The following is a 20,228-nucleotide window of genomic DNA, read 5'->3' as shown; positions in this document are numbered from 1 at the left end:
TGAGCAGGGACACAAAAGGAATTTGTAGAAAGTCTCAAGGAAAAACGTGCGCGTGAGAGACTGCGACTGAGCGAGTTACAAGCACGTGAGGGCATGTGAAGGCTTTGTTTGGCTCTCGATTTGTTCCGTTCAGCTCCTTTTGACCTGTTATGACAAGATTGATTTATACTTATCTTGAAAATTGTTAAATATAGGTCAAATTGAGAGAGACGATGATAGATTACTCTTTTAAGCATACAATACAAGAAAGAGGAGTTCAAAATAAAGCAGGTAGCATATCGAGTTTGTCAAACAAGTTTTTAACTTGTTTTGAAATACACGAGCATGTTGATTATATGATTCAGAGTTAATATAGTGATATACGTGTTTATGATATGAATAATTATTTGTATATTATGATTGCATGCACCCGATGTGAGCATCTATAGGTTCATATATATAAGAATGTATGCATAAGATGTGAGCGTGCTATAAACGTAATATAGAAAAGTTGTGACTCTAGTTTATGCTTACAGTCAAACATGCCATGGGTTATATGTGAACCTTGTTAGTCAACTAATTCTCGTGGAATTCCTAGCCGACACGCTGTGTGCTAGGTTAAGAACAATGAGAATTTCTGACCGTTGGATTATATGATGTTACAGGCCGTCAGAGAAATTAGTAGATGGGTCGTATTTGTTTGATAGCGAGTCTTACATACGTATTCGAAAATTCTAAATAAGTAGTTGAATACCTTTTAACACTAGAAATCAGTGGTGAATAAAACTTAAGAACGACTGGAAAAATAATTAATAAAAATTGTAAATGACACGTTATCTACTTTTTGGTCAGCCACACTAGGACTCAGACACGACCCAGACTCTTATAATAGGCAATATTGTAAAATTTCTTATAATGGGCGAAAGCCTAACGAAGCAATGTCGCGTGGAGATAGAAGACCTACAGATCGTGAACTTCTTTTCCTAGAGAAGAAGTATGACGGTATCTAAAGAATAAGTATCGACTAACACGATGCCAACAGTTGCAGTGGAGGATCCATGCGTTATTCAGAATGATTGAGTGTAAAGCGAAGAATAAGTATCTACTAACACTACGTCAACAGTCGCAGAAACACGGAGGATCAAAGCTGTGATGTCCCACATTAGTTGGAGAGGAGAACAAACCACCATTTATAAGCGTGTGGAAACCTTCCCCTAACAGACGCGTTTTAAAGCTTTGAGGGGAAATCCAAACATGACAATATCTGCTAGTAGTGGATCTGGGTCGTTACAAAAGCGTTATTCAAAATGATTGAGTGTAAGACGTCTGTAGGTAGCTTTTCAAGTTCACCGTCAAACCCTAAGTTGGGTCGAGGTATATGCACACACATGGGTTGAAGCTACCCACAAAATAAAAGAAAGTTCTAGACTAAGTTATTCGTGGACAAAGAATGTGGGATGTAGTGATAAATATGGAGAATAAGCACTTAAATCAAGTGGCCCTCACTAATATTTGTAGCCATACAAGTTGAGGCACAACATTGAATCATAATGAATAATTATATTATATGCACTAATAATTATCACTTACTTCACCCGTTATATATCGTCGTCATCTTCACAATTTTAAAACGCGTCTAAAGTCCACCACTAATAGATATTATCTGTTTTGGCTCGTTAACAGTTTTAAACGCTTCTACTAAAGAGAGGTTTCTGCCCAAGCCCACCGCTAATATTGGCTCGTTACATATCATCGTCAGTTTCATAGTTTTAAAGTGTGTCTATTACGGAGAGGTTTCACACCCTTAATGAATGTTTCGTTCTCTTCTCCAACCGCTATGGGACCTCACGCTCTAAGATACGTAACATTCATATATTTCCAGTTCTCTAGACACGAATACCTTTCATACAGCCCAATCTTATATTAAAAACAAAAGAAACCCGTTTAAATATTTCCCGACTTTTATGACATGCACGATGACCCACATACAAAATATTAGTTTAACAACACTATACAATAGAAAAACATGCATACCTACCGACTTTCATTCTAATTACATAACATTCACGGCTTCCACAGCATACCCAACTATTTTACAAACATTCATACAAAACATGTCGAGCAACAGAGCCACCCAACCTAACCCCAAAACGTTCGAGCAGTAAAGTTCCGTACGTTATCGTAATTTCTCAATATTTAAAGGTAAAAAGATAAGATAAGAAAGTAAAAAAGTGAGTTTGGGAGATTAATGTATAATAAAATACATAGGCCTAAGTATAATTGGTTGGAATATACACAAATGGCTTCATATTATGCGTAGATATGATTATATTATATGAAATTTTGTGAGTGTTTATCTCATTCTTCCCACTTTCAACTGTCCATTACGTGATCTTGTTTGATATTACTTTTCAAATTTATTTGGATTTTTCGTATTAAATAAATAAATAAAGGGTTTTGGCCTACAAATTATATTAAAATAACGTACATTATTATTAATGTTGTTACAATTGTACGGCACTTCGAATTCTTTTTGTTCTTATTATTATTTAATTTGGTTTCTTTTTTTTTCTTTTTGAGCGATCGTATCAATTTTCAACCTCAAACATGAACTAAGAGTTATCGGGTCAATTTCTAATAATTTACTGTAACGACCCTTTTTTTAGTTCATAATCAGACTGTTTCTTCATGCATGTCGTGAATCGAATCTTGTTTTATATTATAATGTATGATAAAACAGGAGCGGTGCACACGAGTTGTGTTGGATTGGGTTGTCGAAATCTTTTGGACAAACTCAAAATTTTCGGTCGGTTCGACTAGTTGGGTTAGTGATCTTAGCCGCCTGAACACAATTTAACCCAAATCCTAACTCTCAATTTTCGAGTTGGGTTAAGTTGTGAAGTTGTTTTTTTCTTTTATATATAATTATTTAAAAAAATTCTACTTATTCACTGTCACATTAATAACTAAAATGATATAAAACTCAAATATCAAATATCCACGGGTCGTAACGCATCACTAACATCAGTTACAAACGTCAGATATTCTTAATTTTCATAATAATCTTAAAAGTATGGTTGAGTTGTAACCCTATTTTTAGGTTGGTCACGTTGGTCGAGTTGACCCAAACAAACAATTGTCAACCTACAAACCCTATTCTTGAATAGGTCAGGTTGGTCGGGTTGATCCAAACAAACAATTCTCAACCGACAAACCAACCCAAATTTTTTATTTTTCGAAAATTCAACCTAATCCGAATCGAACAAAAACCTAACCCAATTCAATTTTTACCGTTTGAGTTAGGTAGTTTGGATTGATCGAATCATCACACCATATGAACAGATTTAATTAATTAACGAAAAATTGAGATATACATATTGGATGAAACACGGAAAGAGCTATTAATTTGTGTTAGTGTTGAGTTGGATGGTGATTATGAAAAAGTGGTCACTTTATTAATTTAAAATTATTTTAATAAAGCATGATTAAATATATTAATTAAAATTTCAGGTAGAAAGCGTAATTTAAGGAATCCAATCCTCCCCCAGTTGTAAAGCACGTATGATCGTCTCATGCATTCATTGTTGTTGTTGGTATTCAAAAGACTCGAAAAGCTCGATAACCCAACTCCACCCAACTTGTGTGGTTTGGACTGGATTTGGTTGGTTCGTGAGCTCCCTAAAATTAGATTAGGTTGAGCTAAACCGACCTGAATTTTTATTAAGCTGGCTTGATTATTTAATTCATAAATTTGTGTTGGGCCTACACACTGTCTTCATCTCACTCAATTCAACCCACGAACGCCCTTAATTACGGCATATTTATTTTTTACCGAGACTTTTCGACTCTTAATGTGAAGGTGTGTGTACGTGTGTGCGGGTGCATGCACGTGTGTGCGTGTGTGGGCGTGGTGTATATAATTTAAAATATAATTATTAAAAGGAATTGGAAGAGAGGTAAAATAAAAAAATAAATAATAATAATGATAATAATAGTGGAGTAGGTGGGTGTGGTTTCCTACCAACCAATGTACGGTTGACACTCCGTGGCACGGAACATCCTCCGTACACGTGCACGCCAAGCCAGATCCGCACGCACTGACAATCTGACACCACCTTTTTCTGTCTTTCTTTCCATTTATATAATAGAATATTCAGTAGTCTTCTACTGAGTGTAATGCTGCGTCATCCCACCTGATCATTTCCCCCTCCTCCAATCACCTCCCACTCTTCCTCCTCCTCCATAAAATCCCATCCTCCAACACTCTCCCTCAACTCAATCTCTAAACTCTTTCCCACTCGAGCACGTTTAGCTTTAAAATTTCACGTATCGTCTCGGGATTTTCTCTCGATCAGATATGGTACTGGTTCATTTTTCGCAACCACGTCGTACTAAAACGGATTCCTTTCTCCGACGTCAATGATTTGGACCAAGATCATAATCTAAATTTGAAACCCAGTTGCCCAATATTCCTTTGAACCCTTTTGACCTAATCACACTACCTAATTTCCTTGAGATGCGGGTGAGAATGCGATTTTTCTTCTAACACCCGAGTAACATAGGGGTATGTGAAGGATATGAAAGTCACTACTTATACCAATAAAGTCCACTTTTCTTTTCAGTGGCTCAATAACAATTTGAGCAATTTTATGTTAGGTGACCTACTGGGAATTTTCGTAGGATGTATGTGAGTGAGAAGAAAGTATATTTGGAGGATTTGTGTTAAGCGAGGAGTTAGTGACACGACCATGTTGCAGGGGAATGTTTGAATTATCAGGTGGTTTGTCCTGACTCGTATGTTCTTCGAAAGAGTATTAAGTGTACGGGTAAGATATTATAAAATGATCGGGACATGTACCATCCATATCTATATTTATAATAGATGACCTAATTTATGGTGCTCTACACATGGATGATGTCTACATAATGGGATTCAAAGATATTTCAACTAAAGTTCAACTTGTGTTTCCCTTCAAATGCAAATGGGTTTTTATTCTTACATCTAATGGTTTTACCAAAGAGTTAGTTCATAGTATTTAATTAATTATTATTAATTTTAATTTTAATTTAAATCAATTAATTATGCTTTCAAATTATGATACATTAATAAATAAGCTAATCTAAATTATCTTAATAAACAAATAATTCATTCATAGACAAAAATAATAATAATAATAATAATAATAATAATAAAAGACATTTGGGAATAAGTGGAGTCTCCACTAAATCATATTCACACCATTTAATTGCTAAATATTTTAATTAATATTTTTAGTCCCAATAATAATTATCACTTTTTCTTCCCTTTTCTGCCGTACAAACTCACTTCATTGTTAACCAATAATCATGGAAAAATAACATTTTCAATTTAAAATTCAATTTAAAATTCAATTTATTCATATAAAGTTGCACCAATTTTGACTTTTGTTTTGAAAACTTTTTAATTGGAAAAGGCAATCCAAATATTCTTTTCTACCATTTTAAATAAAATAGGTTAATTTCTAGAACATTCATTTTGATTATTGAATTTTGGTGTTTATATATTAACATATTAATACAAAGTACTCTCTAAGTTATGTTATTAATTTGTTAAAAATAAAATTTTTACGAGGACCAAAATGATTTTCTTTAAACATTTTTAAGGATATAAAATAAATATTTTAAAATTTTTGAGAACAAAATTGAACAAAAGGGATCAACTAAAAGAAAATTTGGATTTAAAATAATTAAATACAACCGTTTTATAGCATTTTATTAATGTGAGACTGTCACAGTCAACTTCTCTCTACCCAAGATTATATATGCTAAGTCGTTGTTATCTTTCTCTTGCTTGCTTATGTAACGTCTCTTTTCAAAATCTCTCTTTCTAAAATCTTTATCTCCTCGTTTTCTAAAACCTTCTTTTAAAACCGAGGCTAGAGGCTCGATCGTACGTCGCTTGGCCGTAGGCGACGCAAGAACAAATTGGCTTAGCTCACTTGTCGCTGGTAAGTGAGTGCCGCACAATCGCTAGTCCGCTGCCTTTGAAAGTGCGATTGTGTCCAGGAACACACTCATTACCACAAAGGACATGGACTTCCACTGATAGACATAATCTCTTAAAAGCATCTAATCAAAATCAGGATGTCGGTGTGGGGCGGTGGATTCAACAATGGGCCCATCAAGACCACGAAGACCCAACACTCGGCCGCCGCCGCCGACACCGCCGCCGCCCGACAACAACAACAGGTGCAAAAGAGATTGACAGTGAAATTTTCTCCAGAGGTATTCTTGCTAAGCTGTAACTTATCAACACTTGCTTTTCCTCAATTTACATAAACCCTAAACCCTAAACTCTAAACCCATACAATTTCAGTGTCTTAATTTCACAGATTCTAGGCTATCATATAATATCCTTTACAAGAAGTAAAACCTACCATGTTTCGAAGTCCAGAGAATCAAAATTTTCCTGATATTTGCATTAGTTTACAATGTAACGGATGCACATGATTCTGAAACACTTCTGAAGATTGTTGGATCCTTTAGAAGCTCGAATACAGAGCCGCTTGGAGCATCATTTGAACTTGTTGTGTCATACACCATAACGCCTCAAAGCATTGCTTAAACTTGGCATTACGTTATATGCTTGGTAAGATCTTCTGAGTTCAATAATAGAACCCACCTGAACAATGAACACGCAGCAACTTGAGCTCATCGATAAGATTGGAAAGCTTGAACAGTTTATTAATATAACAAATCTACCACATTATCCTCTAATGGGGTATATTATAGTGAGTCCCACCTCGATTAATTTAGTGAATGATTATGGGTTTATAAGTAAAGGAATAGATCTTCATTGGTATGAGGTCTCTTGGGGAAGCCCAAAGCAAAGCCACGAGAGCTTATGCTCATAGTGGACAATATCGTACCATTGTGGAGATCCGTGATTCCTAACATGGTATCAGAGTCGTGCCCTAAACTTAGTCATGACAATAGAATCCTCAAATATCGAACAAAGAATTGTGAGCCTCGAAGGCGTAGACAAAAGTGATTAAAGTGTCGAACAAAGGGTGTAATTTGTTCGAGGGCTCCAGAAAAAGGAGTCGAGCCTCGATTAAGGGGAGGTCCCTGAGGCTTATAGTGTACTTTGTTCGAGGGGAGGATTGTAAGTGTGTGTGGGAGAACCAATGTCATAGCATTTTCCAATGACTGAAGCATATGATAAGACAATGATAAACATTTTTGTACTTACAATGATCAGAACTGATGTAAAACCAATTGCAAAGCCGGCATTAATACTGCGTAAGTAATGGTCGAGAAGAGACGAAGTTGTCGCCAAGAAACTCAACAATAGCCCGCCTGAAATTTACCACAATGCAAAATCAAATTAAAAAATCAACTATCAACCAAAATATGAAACATTAGTAAGCTGGGAAAAACAATGTCACTAAAACCACAAATTGAATGATGAAACATACCCCAAAAGCGTGTTGATGCTTGAATTTTTGTGAGGTACTCTATAGTAGCTTTCCCGGGTTTAATGTTTGGAATCCTTGCTCCCATCTTATTTAAATAGTCTGAAATCTCTTTTGGCAAGTTGGCCTAGACAGGTAAATGAATATGCTAAATAACTTGAGCGCATCTCAACTATTCTAATGGGATAACAGTTTTCCTATTACAATTTTCAAGAAGGCTGGTAGAATATTAAACACTAGATAGGCGGCCACTATGGCCAGCAATTTAATCCTTTGTTTAAAAAGTTTCAATTTTTGCATATTAAATCAGAAAAACATCAAAACATTAAAACTAAGTCATGTATTTAGCCAAAAGAAAATATAAAATTCTAGAGATGTTGGCAGCTTGCGAATGCAATAATCATTTAAAAACCAAAGATGAGAGGTAAAGAAACTTACAATGTCAAATATGTTGAACAAGAATACAAAAACCGCATATATTAAGTAATAAACCCAAGGCTCTGCACCAATAGAACTTTCAGGGTTCAGTATCTCCTTTACATGCACCCAGAATGTTGAATTTAGGACGCTGTGTACAAAACCGGATGTTAGAAATTGCATCAATCACATACAGTAAATAACTTTAGCCATTGTAATGCAACGAAGGATATATTTTATAGAACAACCTGGCAAGTATACTGGGAAACGCCAAGAGATAAGTGGTCGTGAGAATTGGTTGCATCCCAGCAGGATTGATATTAAAAGGTATATAAGGCTCTACTTCAGTGATTGGTGAGTCTTCTCTGGAAAGAAACCAAAAGGAAAAGGGGATCGTAAAATAGATAATTAACCAAAAACGACAAGATCGGAAAATCGGATATGGGCTCAAGCATAGTACAAAATCAAGACATCTGTTTAAAACATAGCCAATGCAAGCATAGGAGAGGCAAGTGATAACAGCATGTATGCCGAAGGAATGAAATTAAACGAACCACATGATGTTACTTTATTNACTTTATTTATTTTTCAAGGTCGAAAATTACAATTATTGCATAAAAAAAAAAAAATTAAATTATTAAATAAAGATGAAATCAACATCATTCAACATTATGAAACTGCTTACTGTGACAAGAAACCAAATGCATGGAAGCATGAGATAAAGAAATATATGATATATATTTTCCAGGAAAAAAAAAATCAGAATACCTTGCAGCTGAAGCAAGTTTAAAACCATAATACTGAAGCTTAATTTTCCTGCAACCTTCGGTTACAACAACTGCCCACATCGTAACTACGGTAAAAATGCCCAATAAGGCAAGTACGTACGGCCACCAAATCACAGCACGTCCTGTGATATGTTACATTTTTAAGCAGTCAAAAAACTGAAAGATTTCACAACTAACTGATGGAAATTTAAGGGGGGAAAAGAGTACACATAATATTTATTTACTCTATTCAAAACAATTGTACCTTAGTAAATTCACAAACAATGTACATCAAGCATTATCCTCGATTGTAAACCTTCCTTACTGAATAAATTTATTACCAGACTAAAAAATTCCGTCATAAATCCTCAACTAACAGCACCCAGATGGAATATAGGAATTCAGTTGAGAACTAAGTTCATAGAACATGATACTGCTGGCATTCCTAACAATTATCAGCATTGTTTTATTTCATCTTACAGTTTTCTCTTCTCTCGATTTTTCCTAACGGCAAATATTGACTAGCATGGGATTATTGGTTAAATTTAAAATTAATCTTTTACAAGGATCTGACTTAGATGAAAGCAACTCTAAAGGGTAGGTAACTTTTAAACCATCAAGTTTAATTGCATACCTGATAGCTGAGACAACATTTTGTACAATGTCTCTGTATAGCCCGACAGTATTCCGATGCATATAATTAGAGAAGAACCTTGCCCTGCACCAAGCATTACTCGTTAAACAGAGAAGAAGCATCCATTACAAAGTTTATGAATATGGTACAAGATTCTTCGTGAGGTGGTTTATAACACATCATCTAGATAGAGAAAAATGTAAATTGGAAAAGGGTAGAATAGTAAAGCCAAGAGTTGAATCATAGAGAAGATAGATGGGAGATTGAAGCGTCAAGGATACAACACCCCATCCTCACATTTATACGTGTGCAATCACACGCTCATACATGCATACACAGGCAGTCACACAATAATACAATAATATACCGACTATATATTCTTCAGTTAATGGATGAACATTATTAACAACGAATCTCTCAAGTGTCTTGAACCACAAGTAATGAAGAAGAGCACAAAAAATGGATCAATTCATCGAAATTAAATGAGAAAGAAGTGACCTACCAAATCCAGACTCTGAGATGGTGTCACAAATCCATGTCATTGTCATAGCACCACAAACCAATAAGAAAGTAGTCACCATCACATGCTTAACTCTACAAAAAAAAAAAAATAAATAAATAAATAAATTAATTAATTAAGAATAACCTCCTTTATGAACACTATATGCAACCTTCACTTTCTATCTCTCTTTTAAAGATTTAACCTCTCTTTTTAAGATGCAACCCCAATTCTCGGAATAAAAGTACTTGAACCAACAATAACGATAAAAATAAGCATGAGAATCGAGTTAAATGAAAGCAAAAACCAATATTGACGCTGGAAGAGAAATGAACATACAACATGCACCAATGAAAAGATATTACTATTGAAAAGGATATTTTACTTCACTGTCTAAACTGAGACTATACAACTGCTCAAAAGCCCAAAATACTACTCAAACTGATGCTCTTGTAGCTAAAATTTACCTGTGATTTGCTGCATAGATTGAGTATGGGAGTGAGTAACAAGATAGTACTAAAGCCTCCACTATTGCAAAGCCAAGTGACATCCACCATCTGATGTTACATGGTGATGTTCGTAGGAATTCCATCAAAAAAGGAAGAAAATGAGTATAAGCTAGCGAAATTAATAGAAAAATGTAGATCAATGGTTGGAATGAAGTATCAGACATACATATAACTTTTGATCTTCTCTTGACCATCCAAGCCTTCTTTTCTCAGCTTTACTAAGGAGGGTAAAATGTGACAGAGTACCTATGCATCAACTTTTGAGAAGTTAAGCATCGAAATTCAGTCCAACATGGATACAATACAATAATAAAAACTATTACTATAAATAAATAAATAAAACAAAAGATACAAAAGAACTTTCATAAATACGTTCATCAACAAGAGGTATTGCCCCTGGAAACTCATCATAGAATCAACTATTAGGACCACCCATGAAAAACAGCTTGAGCATGGAAAAGAATTAAGCATAGTAGTTTGCCTCAATGCAATGATATGTTGGAACTTACTTTGATTCTATCGCGAGTGAATTGCTAATGGTTAACAAAGAAACATTAGATGCACTTTAAATTCCTAATGTATCAAATTTTCTTGGGTAATAAATTAAATCACTAAGGTAATTGCAAAAGTATTCTTCTTCCTTAACCATAGTCATACAATTAAAGTGGTAGATAGTGGTTTGAGCTCATACTCTTAAGGTCATAATGTTCACCAACAGTATTTATGAACAAAATCCTGTTGGTGAACATTATGGGCTTACGAAGCTGAATTCAGAGGAAGACAGATTTTCGGAATATTTCACAGCCAAGTTTCTCTAAAGGGAACAAGCCCTTCAATATTCTTAAATGCCTTTATTGTGTATTTCACTTTCTACGTCAATATCAAGCATTGAAGATAGATATGAAGAAAACGTTAAACCTGCATGATGATTGATGCAATAATCTGAGGACTGATACCTAGCTGGAAAAAAGACATTTTCATCTCCGTAGTAAAATCACCAAGTTCATCTGCCACAAACATGAATATAAGTAAAAGAGTCAACATCACCTAAGTAAATTGCCCAAAATGAAATTGAATTCTGCAATATATGAATACACAACGTAGATAACTCATGCACATACAGTAATTTCATGAACTCACCAACAGATCCAGAAACAAAGCTAAGGTAATCTTGTGGTATCAACCTCCGATCATACCCAGGAAGAGGAATGAAGTATCCAATACGACTTATTACAATTAGCACTGCTGTTACAAACAACCTTCGCCGTATTTCACTTTTAAAAAATGATTCAGCAGCATTGTTGAGAACAGAACGAAGACGTACAAGATTCAAGAATCTATTTCTAAACATTTTCGATCTGGGTTTCCAGGTATCGGAGTTAGTGCCATTCGGAGAAGTGAAAAAAGCATCCCCATCATTCAATTCCTGCGAAAAAGTTTCAAGGTCTAGGCACTGCTCAGATGTTGCATTGACATTCATACGGCTGCGTCGGCACTGATTTGACAAACAATCAAACGACTTTTCGTTCACTTTAGAGACAAAAGGTCTACTCAATAACACATTATTTCTTCCCTTGAATTTCAGAGAGTTGAAATTAATAACAGCGGCAGATCTACCAAACTTCAAAGGACAGAATTGGACATCATAAGCTGCAGCAACTGTAAGAACGAAAGCAGCCAAGTGAGGCCATATAACACATGTTTAATGCAAAACATTATTTTGTAGCAAAGCAAACTCCCATGGTCAACAGCAGATTCGATTAGACATGAATCATATCATAGTATAGAAATTTTAATCCTGGGAGGAAAATGAGTGTTTGCAGTATATCGAATAAATACATGGTGGTGATGTGGGAAATTAAACCACTATCCTAAGCTGACAACCAAATAGTAAATTGATTGTTGGTCACCTCATCAAAGTATACTCATAGCATCTGGAAGCATTGCTGATATAAAAGGAAAATACAAAATAGATTTTCCCGTTCAAACCTAAGATATCTGAACATTATGAAAAGAAACAGATGATCATAGCATCAAAGGCAAACACCCTCATCATTTCTCATCTTCTTCTCTCATTGCTTAGTGAATATTATAATGTGAAATACGTGCACATTAGGTTGTTACAATTTGCAACATTTTAAAACCATAAGATTAGCCAAATAAAAATATTAGGTTTTGAAATCATGGATAAACAAGTCGTCCATAAAGGATGGAGTTAAAATATGGTGCTAAGTTTAACCATAAAATGCTACATTTTTTGTGAGGTATAAACAATAGATATGCAATGGAGTTGAACTTAACAAACAATTGAAATCTTTATGAAAGTGAAGTAATTTCACCTACAAGCTAATTCAACAGCGAAACAAACTCGATTAAAACAATTCCTGAATATAAGATTAAACCACTCTACTTTCACAAGAACAGACACTATCAAATGAAATACGCAGAGGATAACGTTATAATTTAACTATTTGTCATTTTCCTTGCGTAACAATACTTTCCCACGACCGAATTCAGGAAGCTAACCTCGAAACTTTGAAGGTGTAGTAGGGAACAGAGCGGGAGGGAAAAGACGAGTGCAGAGAGGCGCTGCTTCCATGGCGGGACTTTGGAATGGCTCCAACAGAGCGTGAGGCTTACCCCCAATTTGGAACCCTCAGATTTGGGAGGATTTGAAATCAGAACAGGTTTGAAATCATTCCAGTGTCTGGATATAATAAAGAAAAACAGAATTTCAAATTCAATCTGATTTGAAATACTGTTATGTACCAACAAGAATTCGGTCTGCAATAGCTCGGACTTCGCAGGATTTTAAATGGACGTTAACCGAATCCCGACTTCGCCCTGCTTTCTGAATGGGTTGAATTGAAGAAAAGAGAACAAAATGAACAAAAAAAATCAGGAAAAAAATGAGTTCGGATGTGATTGAGAGAACAGGAGAGTGGAAGATTCAGTTTGGACTCGCCAACGAGAGGTGCAGAAGAATGCAGTGAATGGTGTGGCAGAGACAAAATAGAGGCGGTATACCAGTGCAGTTGCAGCAAAGCGAGATAGGGAGAGAAGAAAGAAGAGGGAAATGGAGGAATGCACGCACCGGCGTGTGGTCGTGGCACTCGGCGTGTGGCGGAGGGGGTGCCGGCGGTCACCTATCGTAGTGAGGGAGATGGAAGAAGAAATTTGGGAGTGTTCTGGAGGGAGAAGAATTCGCGCGACTGAGAGGAAAAGAATGGAAACGAAAAAAGGGTTCGGATTTTTTAATTATATAATTTTTTTTTTTTTTTTTTTTTTTTTTATCAAAAATAGCCTCTACAATAAATTAATAAAAATATTTAAAAAAAAAAATAAAAAAATAAAATTAATAAAAATATCCCTAAAATTTATACTAATTTTCAACAATACCTTTACATTTTCGAAGAATTTCTAAAAAAATAGATTATAATTCAGGATGTCCATTTTATTCTAACGGTGACTGAATTCTTGATTTGGACGGAGAATGGGAGAGTGAGTAACAGATAAATGGAGTCGAAGATGGGTTTATATTCTCTGTCCCCGTCCACACCCAATTTTCCACTGAAAATATATTTTCTATATATATATATATTACTATATTAAAAAAATAAATTAGTTAATTTGGAGACTTTAATAATAATATTTAAACTAAAAATTATGTGGTATATTATTTTTAATTGTTAAAAACTATTTTATAATATTAAAATTTAAATTTTTAGAAATTATGTTAAAACATTTGCTCATGAAATATATCCATTTATTAGAATGTTTTAATAAAAATATATTTTTAAAAATTAGAATAATATAAGGAAATATAGGAAACAAATTGTTCGTGGGGAATTCTCATGCTAAAATAAATGAGAAATTTTTGCAAATAAATGGATGGAATGGGACGGGAAGGCTTCCTCCTCCCCACCCCACCTTATGACATCTCTAGTTACAGTTAGTTTTGAATGAAAATCGTTACTATATTGTTTTCAAAAATATATTTGAATTTTAAAATACACTTCAACTATAAAAATTTTCAATAATATCCTCCCAACTAAAAATAAATAAATAATATATATATATATATATATATATAAACACTTAACCTTATTTTTTAAATATCTATTAAATTTTAAAAGTAGAATTAACGTTATTTACTTTTAATCAAAGTACCGATTGTTATAGTATATATTTGTTTAAAACTTTCGTGAAAGTTCGAATATTATTAAAAAAAATTAAGAGTTTTAGAAGTATTTTTTAAATAAAGGTTTATTTTTTATTAATTTTTTTTTTAAGAAATTAGTTTTAATTATATTTCAAAATTTAAAATGTTTTATTTCAACCTTAAAATGAAATATTATTTAATTTGTGCAAAAACAAATTTCTAAATCTAACTTGCATTGTTTCAAGCCATTAAATTTTCATTTAAATAGGTTTTCATTTTAAAAATCAATTAAATTATTTATTAATTAACGTAAATACCAAAAAGATTCTTTTAGGAGTATCTTGCGGCTCAGATTTTAGTTGCATTACGAGTAGTCCTTGATATTAATGGTAAGTTAGATTTATTAATAATATTAATGAAATGAAATAATAAAGGAAAAAATAACTAAATAAACATGCATTAAATTAAATATTTGATTTCATGTATATAAATTGCACGTAAAATTAAATTGATATTTTCCATAGATTAGCGTATGTATGACAAAATATTCAATATTTTATTCCATATATACAACAGTCCGTATGAAAGAAAATATAACAAGGAAATTATATTGATATTTTCCATAGATTAGCGTATTCACGACAAAATATTAAATATTTGATCCCGTTTATATAATAGTGGTGGGCGAGTGGGTTAATCATTGAGCAGCGAAGAATTGAAACGAAACGAAAGATGGTGTGGACAATGAGCAAGATGCTAGATGCACGGGAGAAGGAATTAAAAATAATGCAGCTAGATGATGAGGAGCTGGAAGTCGAGAAGAATTTGTTTGATCTTTGGCCGACAAAAAAAGTGAACCAAGTGTTGACCGACACACATAGAGGCGTGAAGATCACCTTGTACGATGTGAACACAGGCATAGCCACGCAAACCGTTATGAAGAGGGTGGCAGGTGAAGAGTTCCATATCAATTGGGACTTCGAAAGGGAAGGATATATGGTGGGAGATGAGATTGTAATGGGTTGGGATAGTAACAACGATTGGCTCTGTTACAAAGTCCTTCCTATTTCTGCTATTCGTACTCATCCCCAGATTGCTAACCATTTCTCCCGTAGTTTTCATCCAGTTGAATAGATTATAGCTTTTATTACGTCTTAAATTATAATATTTTAATATTTTGTATTCATCGTTACGATAATTATTGGTTATAAATTCTAATATATTTCAATATTTTATATATTTTGTTTTACTCCTCGTTTTATGATAATTATTGAATTCTAATAAATTATAATATTTTTTATATTCAATCGTAAAAAGAAAAAAAAAGTATTATTGAAATTTTTAAGAATTAAATATATTTTTAAATCGAATATAAAATTTAAAGTTATTTTTTCTTAATTCAACCGGACCATCTAACTACCAAATTAGTTTTAATTACATTTAAATTTTCAAAAATTTCATTTTAACCTTAATTTTAATATTATTTAATTTTTATTTAAAAAATTTAAATTGACATAAAAAAATCTAGCATAAATAACATAATTTTAGTTTGCTATGTCTATTTGACTCGATGAGTCCGGCTTAATAGAGCTGAGAATAAGGCCCCTCCGAAACTTCGACCAGCCTATCCTTGTAACATCTCTAATTTTATTATTTCTATTTACAAAATTAATTAAATTATTTATTAATTGACGTTAATACCCCTTCAACAAAGAATAATTGACTTAGGCACATTTATTAATAATATTAAATATGGCCAGGAAAATAATATTAAATATTTAATTCCATGTTTATAATAATAGCGAGGAGATGAAAGAAAAATAATAAGAAAATTAGGTGAAATACGATATTAAATATTTAATTTTGTGTATATAATAATTGTCCGTAATAAAATATAATAAAAAAAATTTATCGATATTTTCCATAGTTTAGGGCATGTATGATGTGATATTAAATATTTAATTCTGTATATATAATAATTGCTCGTATGAAAGAATATATAATAAAGAAATTAGTTCGATATTTTTCGTAGATTTGCAAATATACGACACATATTAAATATTTGATTCCGTGCATTTAATAAATGTTAGTATGAAAGAAAATATAATAAGAAAATTATATTGATATTTTCCAGAGATTGACGTATGCACGACACGATATTAAATAATTGATTCCATGTATACAATAACTACTCGTATGAAAGAAAATATAACAAGGAAATTATATCGATATTTTTCATAGATTAGTGTATACCTCCTATGTATATAATAACGACAGGCGAGTGGGTTAGCAATTGAGAAGTGAAGAAACGAAACGAAAGATGACGTGGACAATGAGCAAGATGCTAGACGCACGGGAGAAGGAAGAAAAAATACTGCAACTAAACAATGGGGAATTGGATGTCAAACAGAATGTGCTTGATCATTGGCCAACAAAAAAAGTGAACCGAGTCATGACAGACACGAGCAAAGGCATTAAGATCAACCTGTTCGATGTGAGCACAAACAAAATCACGAAAACAGTCATGAGGAGGGTGGCAGATGAAGAGTTCCATATCAGTTGGGACTTCGAAAGACAAGGGCATATGGTGGGAGACGAGATTCTGATGCGTTGGGATTGGAACGATGATTGGCTCGCTTACAGGGTCCTTCCTACTTCTCCTCTCCGCACTTATCCCCAGATTGCTAACCATTTCTCGAGTAGTTTTCGTCCCGTTCAATAAATACATAGCTTTTATTACACCTTACATTATAATATTTTAAATATTTGGTATTTGTCGTCATGGTCCGTGTTATGATAACTATTGGCTATAAATTCTAATATATTTTATATTTAATAGTTCAAAATTGTTTTTTTTTTTATTTATTTAATAATTTCTAATCTCTCAATTCACGGGTTTAGTTTTATTTAATTTATGTTAAACGATTGGAGTTTTTCGATTGTCGGGATCTAAAGCACAACAAGTGTTGAAATTTCACGAACAAATAATTAATGTCAATTTATTGAATATTTTAAAATTTTTAAGTTTATCTAATAGAATTTTAGAATTATATTCTGTGTTCCGTCCACACCAAATTTTCTACCCAACTTAATATAAATATATTTTATATATACACGTTCTTTTTTTGTTATATTAAAAAAATAATAGTTAATTTTGAGACCCTGATATTAATATTTAAACTAAAAACTATATTCTTTTTAATCGTTAAAAACTATTTTTGTAATATTAAAATTTTTTAAAATTAGAATAATATAAGGAAGATTACTAGTGGAAACCCATAAATTCTCTGTGAGGAATTCAAATCCTCATTCCTCCACTACTAGTAGTCCTTGCTATTAATGGTAAGTCAAATTTATTAATAATATTAATGAAATGAGATAATAAAGGAAAAAAATAACATGCAAGTAAATTAAATATTTGATTTCGTGTATATAATAATTTCACGTAAAATTAAATTGATATTTTTCATAGATTAGCGTATACACGACAAAATGTTCAATATTTTATTCCATATATACAACAACTGCCCGTATGAAAGAAAATATAACAAGGAAATTATATCGATATTTTCCATAGATTAGCGTATTTACGACATAATATTAAATATTTGATCCCGTCTATATAATAGTNAGAATTGAAACGAAACGAAAGATGGTGTGGACGATGAGCAAGATGCTAGATGCACGGGAGAAGGAATTAAAAATACTGCAGCTAGATGATGAGGAGCTGGAAGTCGAGAAGAATTTGCTTGATCTTTGGCCAACAAAAAAAGTGAACCAAGTGTTGACCGACACAAACAGAGGCGTGAAGATCACCCTGTACGATGTGAACAAAGGCATAACCACGAAAACAGTCATGAAGAGGGTGGCAGGTGAAGAGTTCCATATCAATTGGGACTTCGAAAGGGAAGGGCATGTTGTGGGAGATGAGATTGTAATGGGTTGGGACAGTAACAACGATTGGCTCTGTTACAAAGTCCTTCCTATTTCTGCTATCCGCACTCATCCCCATATTGCTAACCATTTCTCGAGTAGTTTTTATCCAGTTGAATAGATTATAGCTTCTATTACGTCTTAAGTTATAATATTTTAAATATTTTGTATGTCGTTCTACGATAATTATTGATTATAAATTCTAATATATTTTAATATTTTATATATTTTATTTTGTTCGTAGTTTTAGAATAATTATTCGGTTCTAATATATTTTAATATTTTTTTATTATATAAAATAGGATGTTATTGAAAATTTTGAGACTTTAAATATATTTTTAATATTTTTATTAATTCAACCTAACCATCTAACTAAGAATTAGTTTTAATTACATTTCAAATTTTCAAAAATTTCATTATAACCTTAATTTTAATATTATTTAATTTTGATTTAAAAAAAAATTAAATTCATATAAAAAAAATCTAGCATAAATAACATAACATTAGGGATGAGTCTTGCTTAATAGGACTGAGAATAACGCCCTTATGAAACTTTGATCTGATTTGTCTTCGTGGATATCTCTAATTTTATTATTTCTATTTAAAAAATTAATTAAATTATTTATTAATTGACGTAAAGATCTTCAATAGAAAATAATTGACTTGTGCCCGTGCAAGCCACATTTATTAATAATATTAATGAAATTAAAGAATAAAAGAAAAAATAACACAAAAAGATGGAGGAAAAATAATATTAAATATTTAATTCCATGTTTATAATAATTGCGAAGAGATGAAAAAAAAATAATAAGAAAATTAGGTCAAACACGATATTAAATATTTAATTTCGTGTATATAATAATGGTGCGTACCAGATAAAATATAATAAGAAAATTGTATCGATATTTTCCATAGATTAGCGTATGTATGATGCGATATTAAATATTTAATTCCGTGTATATAATAATTGCTCGTACGAAAGAAAATATAATAAGGAAATTAGTTTGATATTTTCCGTAGATTTGCGAATGTACGACACAATATTAAATAATTGATTCCGTGCATTTAATAACTCCTAGTATGAAAGAAAATATAACAAGTAAATTAGATCGATATTTTCCATAGTACGACACGGTATTAAATATTTAATTTTGGATATATAATAACGGCTCGTATGAAAGAAAATATAACAAGAAAATTAGATTGTTATTTTCCAAAGATTAATGTATGCATGACATGATATTAAATATTTGATTGCATGTATACAATAACTGATCGTATGAAAGAAAATATAACAGAAAAATTAGATAGATATTTTTTTATAGATTAGTTTATACCGTCTGTGTATATAATAACGGCAGGCAAGCGGGTCAGCAACTGAGAAGCGAAGAAACGAAACTAAACGAAACGAAAGATGACGTGGACGATGAGCAAGATGCTAGATGCACGGGAGAAGGAAGAAAAAATACTGCAACTAAACAATGGGGAACTGGATGTCAAACAGAATATGCTTGATCATTGGCCAACAAAAAAAGTGAACCGANAAACAGAATGTGCTTGATCATTGGCCAACAAAAAAAGTGAACCGAGTCATGACAGACACGAGTAAAGGCATTAAGATCAACCTGTTCGATGTGAGCACAAACAAAATCACGAAAACAGTCATGAGGAGGGTGGCAGATGAAGAGTTCCATATCAGTTGGGACTTCGAAAGACAAGGGCATATGGTGGGAGACGAGATTCTGATGCGTTGGGATTGGAACGATGATTGGCTCGCTTACAGGGTCCTTCCTACTTCTGCTCTCCGCACTCATCCTCAGATTGCTAACCATTTCTCGAGTAGTTTTCGTCCGGTTCAATAAATACATAGCTTT

At 32.8% G+C, this 20,228-nt stretch overlaps 1 protein-coding gene across 2 annotated transcripts; it reads right to left on the bottom strand.

The window, feature by feature from the left end:
• Window positions 1-6,208: 6,208 nt before the first annotated feature.
• On the bottom strand, window positions 6,209-13,473 carry LOC111811229 (preprotein translocase subunit SCY2, chloroplastic). Of its 2 annotated transcripts, XM_023697989.1 has the most exons (14): window positions 13,354-13,473; window positions 12,786-13,110; window positions 11,400-11,918; window positions 11,178-11,266; window positions 10,426-10,505; window positions 10,218-10,307; window positions 9,754-9,845; window positions 9,252-9,335; window positions 8,619-8,760; window positions 8,099-8,215; window positions 7,872-8,001; window positions 7,437-7,560; window positions 7,211-7,317; window positions 6,209-6,640 (listed from the first exon to the last, which is right to left on the bottom strand). In XM_023697989.1, exons 2-14 carry the CDS (start codon window positions 12,856-12,858, stop codon window positions 6,551-6,553), a joined length of 1,737 nt encoding a protein of 578 aa, XP_023553757.1. In that variant the 5' UTR covers window positions 12,859-13,110; window positions 13,354-13,473; the 3' UTR covers window positions 6,209-6,550. The 2 variants fall into 2 exon arrangements, with proteins under 2 accessions (XP_023553757.1, XP_023553756.1); XM_023697988.1 differs by having other exon boundaries at window positions 12,786-13,473.
• Between the last annotated feature and the right edge of the window lie 6,755 nt (window positions 13,474-20,228).

The sequence above is a fragment of the Cucurbita pepo genome, chromosome LG15, assembly GCF_002806865.2.
Source record: "Cucurbita pepo subsp. pepo cultivar mu-cu-16 chromosome LG15, ASM280686v2, whole genome shotgun sequence".
Taxonomy (NCBI): Eukaryota; Viridiplantae; Streptophyta; class Magnoliopsida; order Cucurbitales; family Cucurbitaceae; genus Cucurbita; species Cucurbita pepo.
The sequence above is the reverse complement of the archived record's forward strand: the minus strand, read 5'-3'. Positions and strand labels throughout refer to the sequence as shown.

Bases quoted from the DNA above. Each gene is read 5' to 3' on its own strand.
- LOC111811229 (XM_023697988.1), bottom strand. From the start codon at position 12,858: ATGGAAGCAGCGCCTCTCTGCACTCGTCTTTTCCCTCCCGCTCTGTTC. The intron at 11,919-12,785 runs GTTAGCTTCCTG...TCGTTCTTACAG, and splicing joins TACACCTTCAAAGTTTCGAG to TTGCTGCAGCTTATGATGTC. The intron at 6,641-7,210 runs GTAAGTACAAAA...TTCATTGTTCAG, and splicing joins TTACATCAGTTCTGATCATT to GTGGGTTCTATTATTGAACT.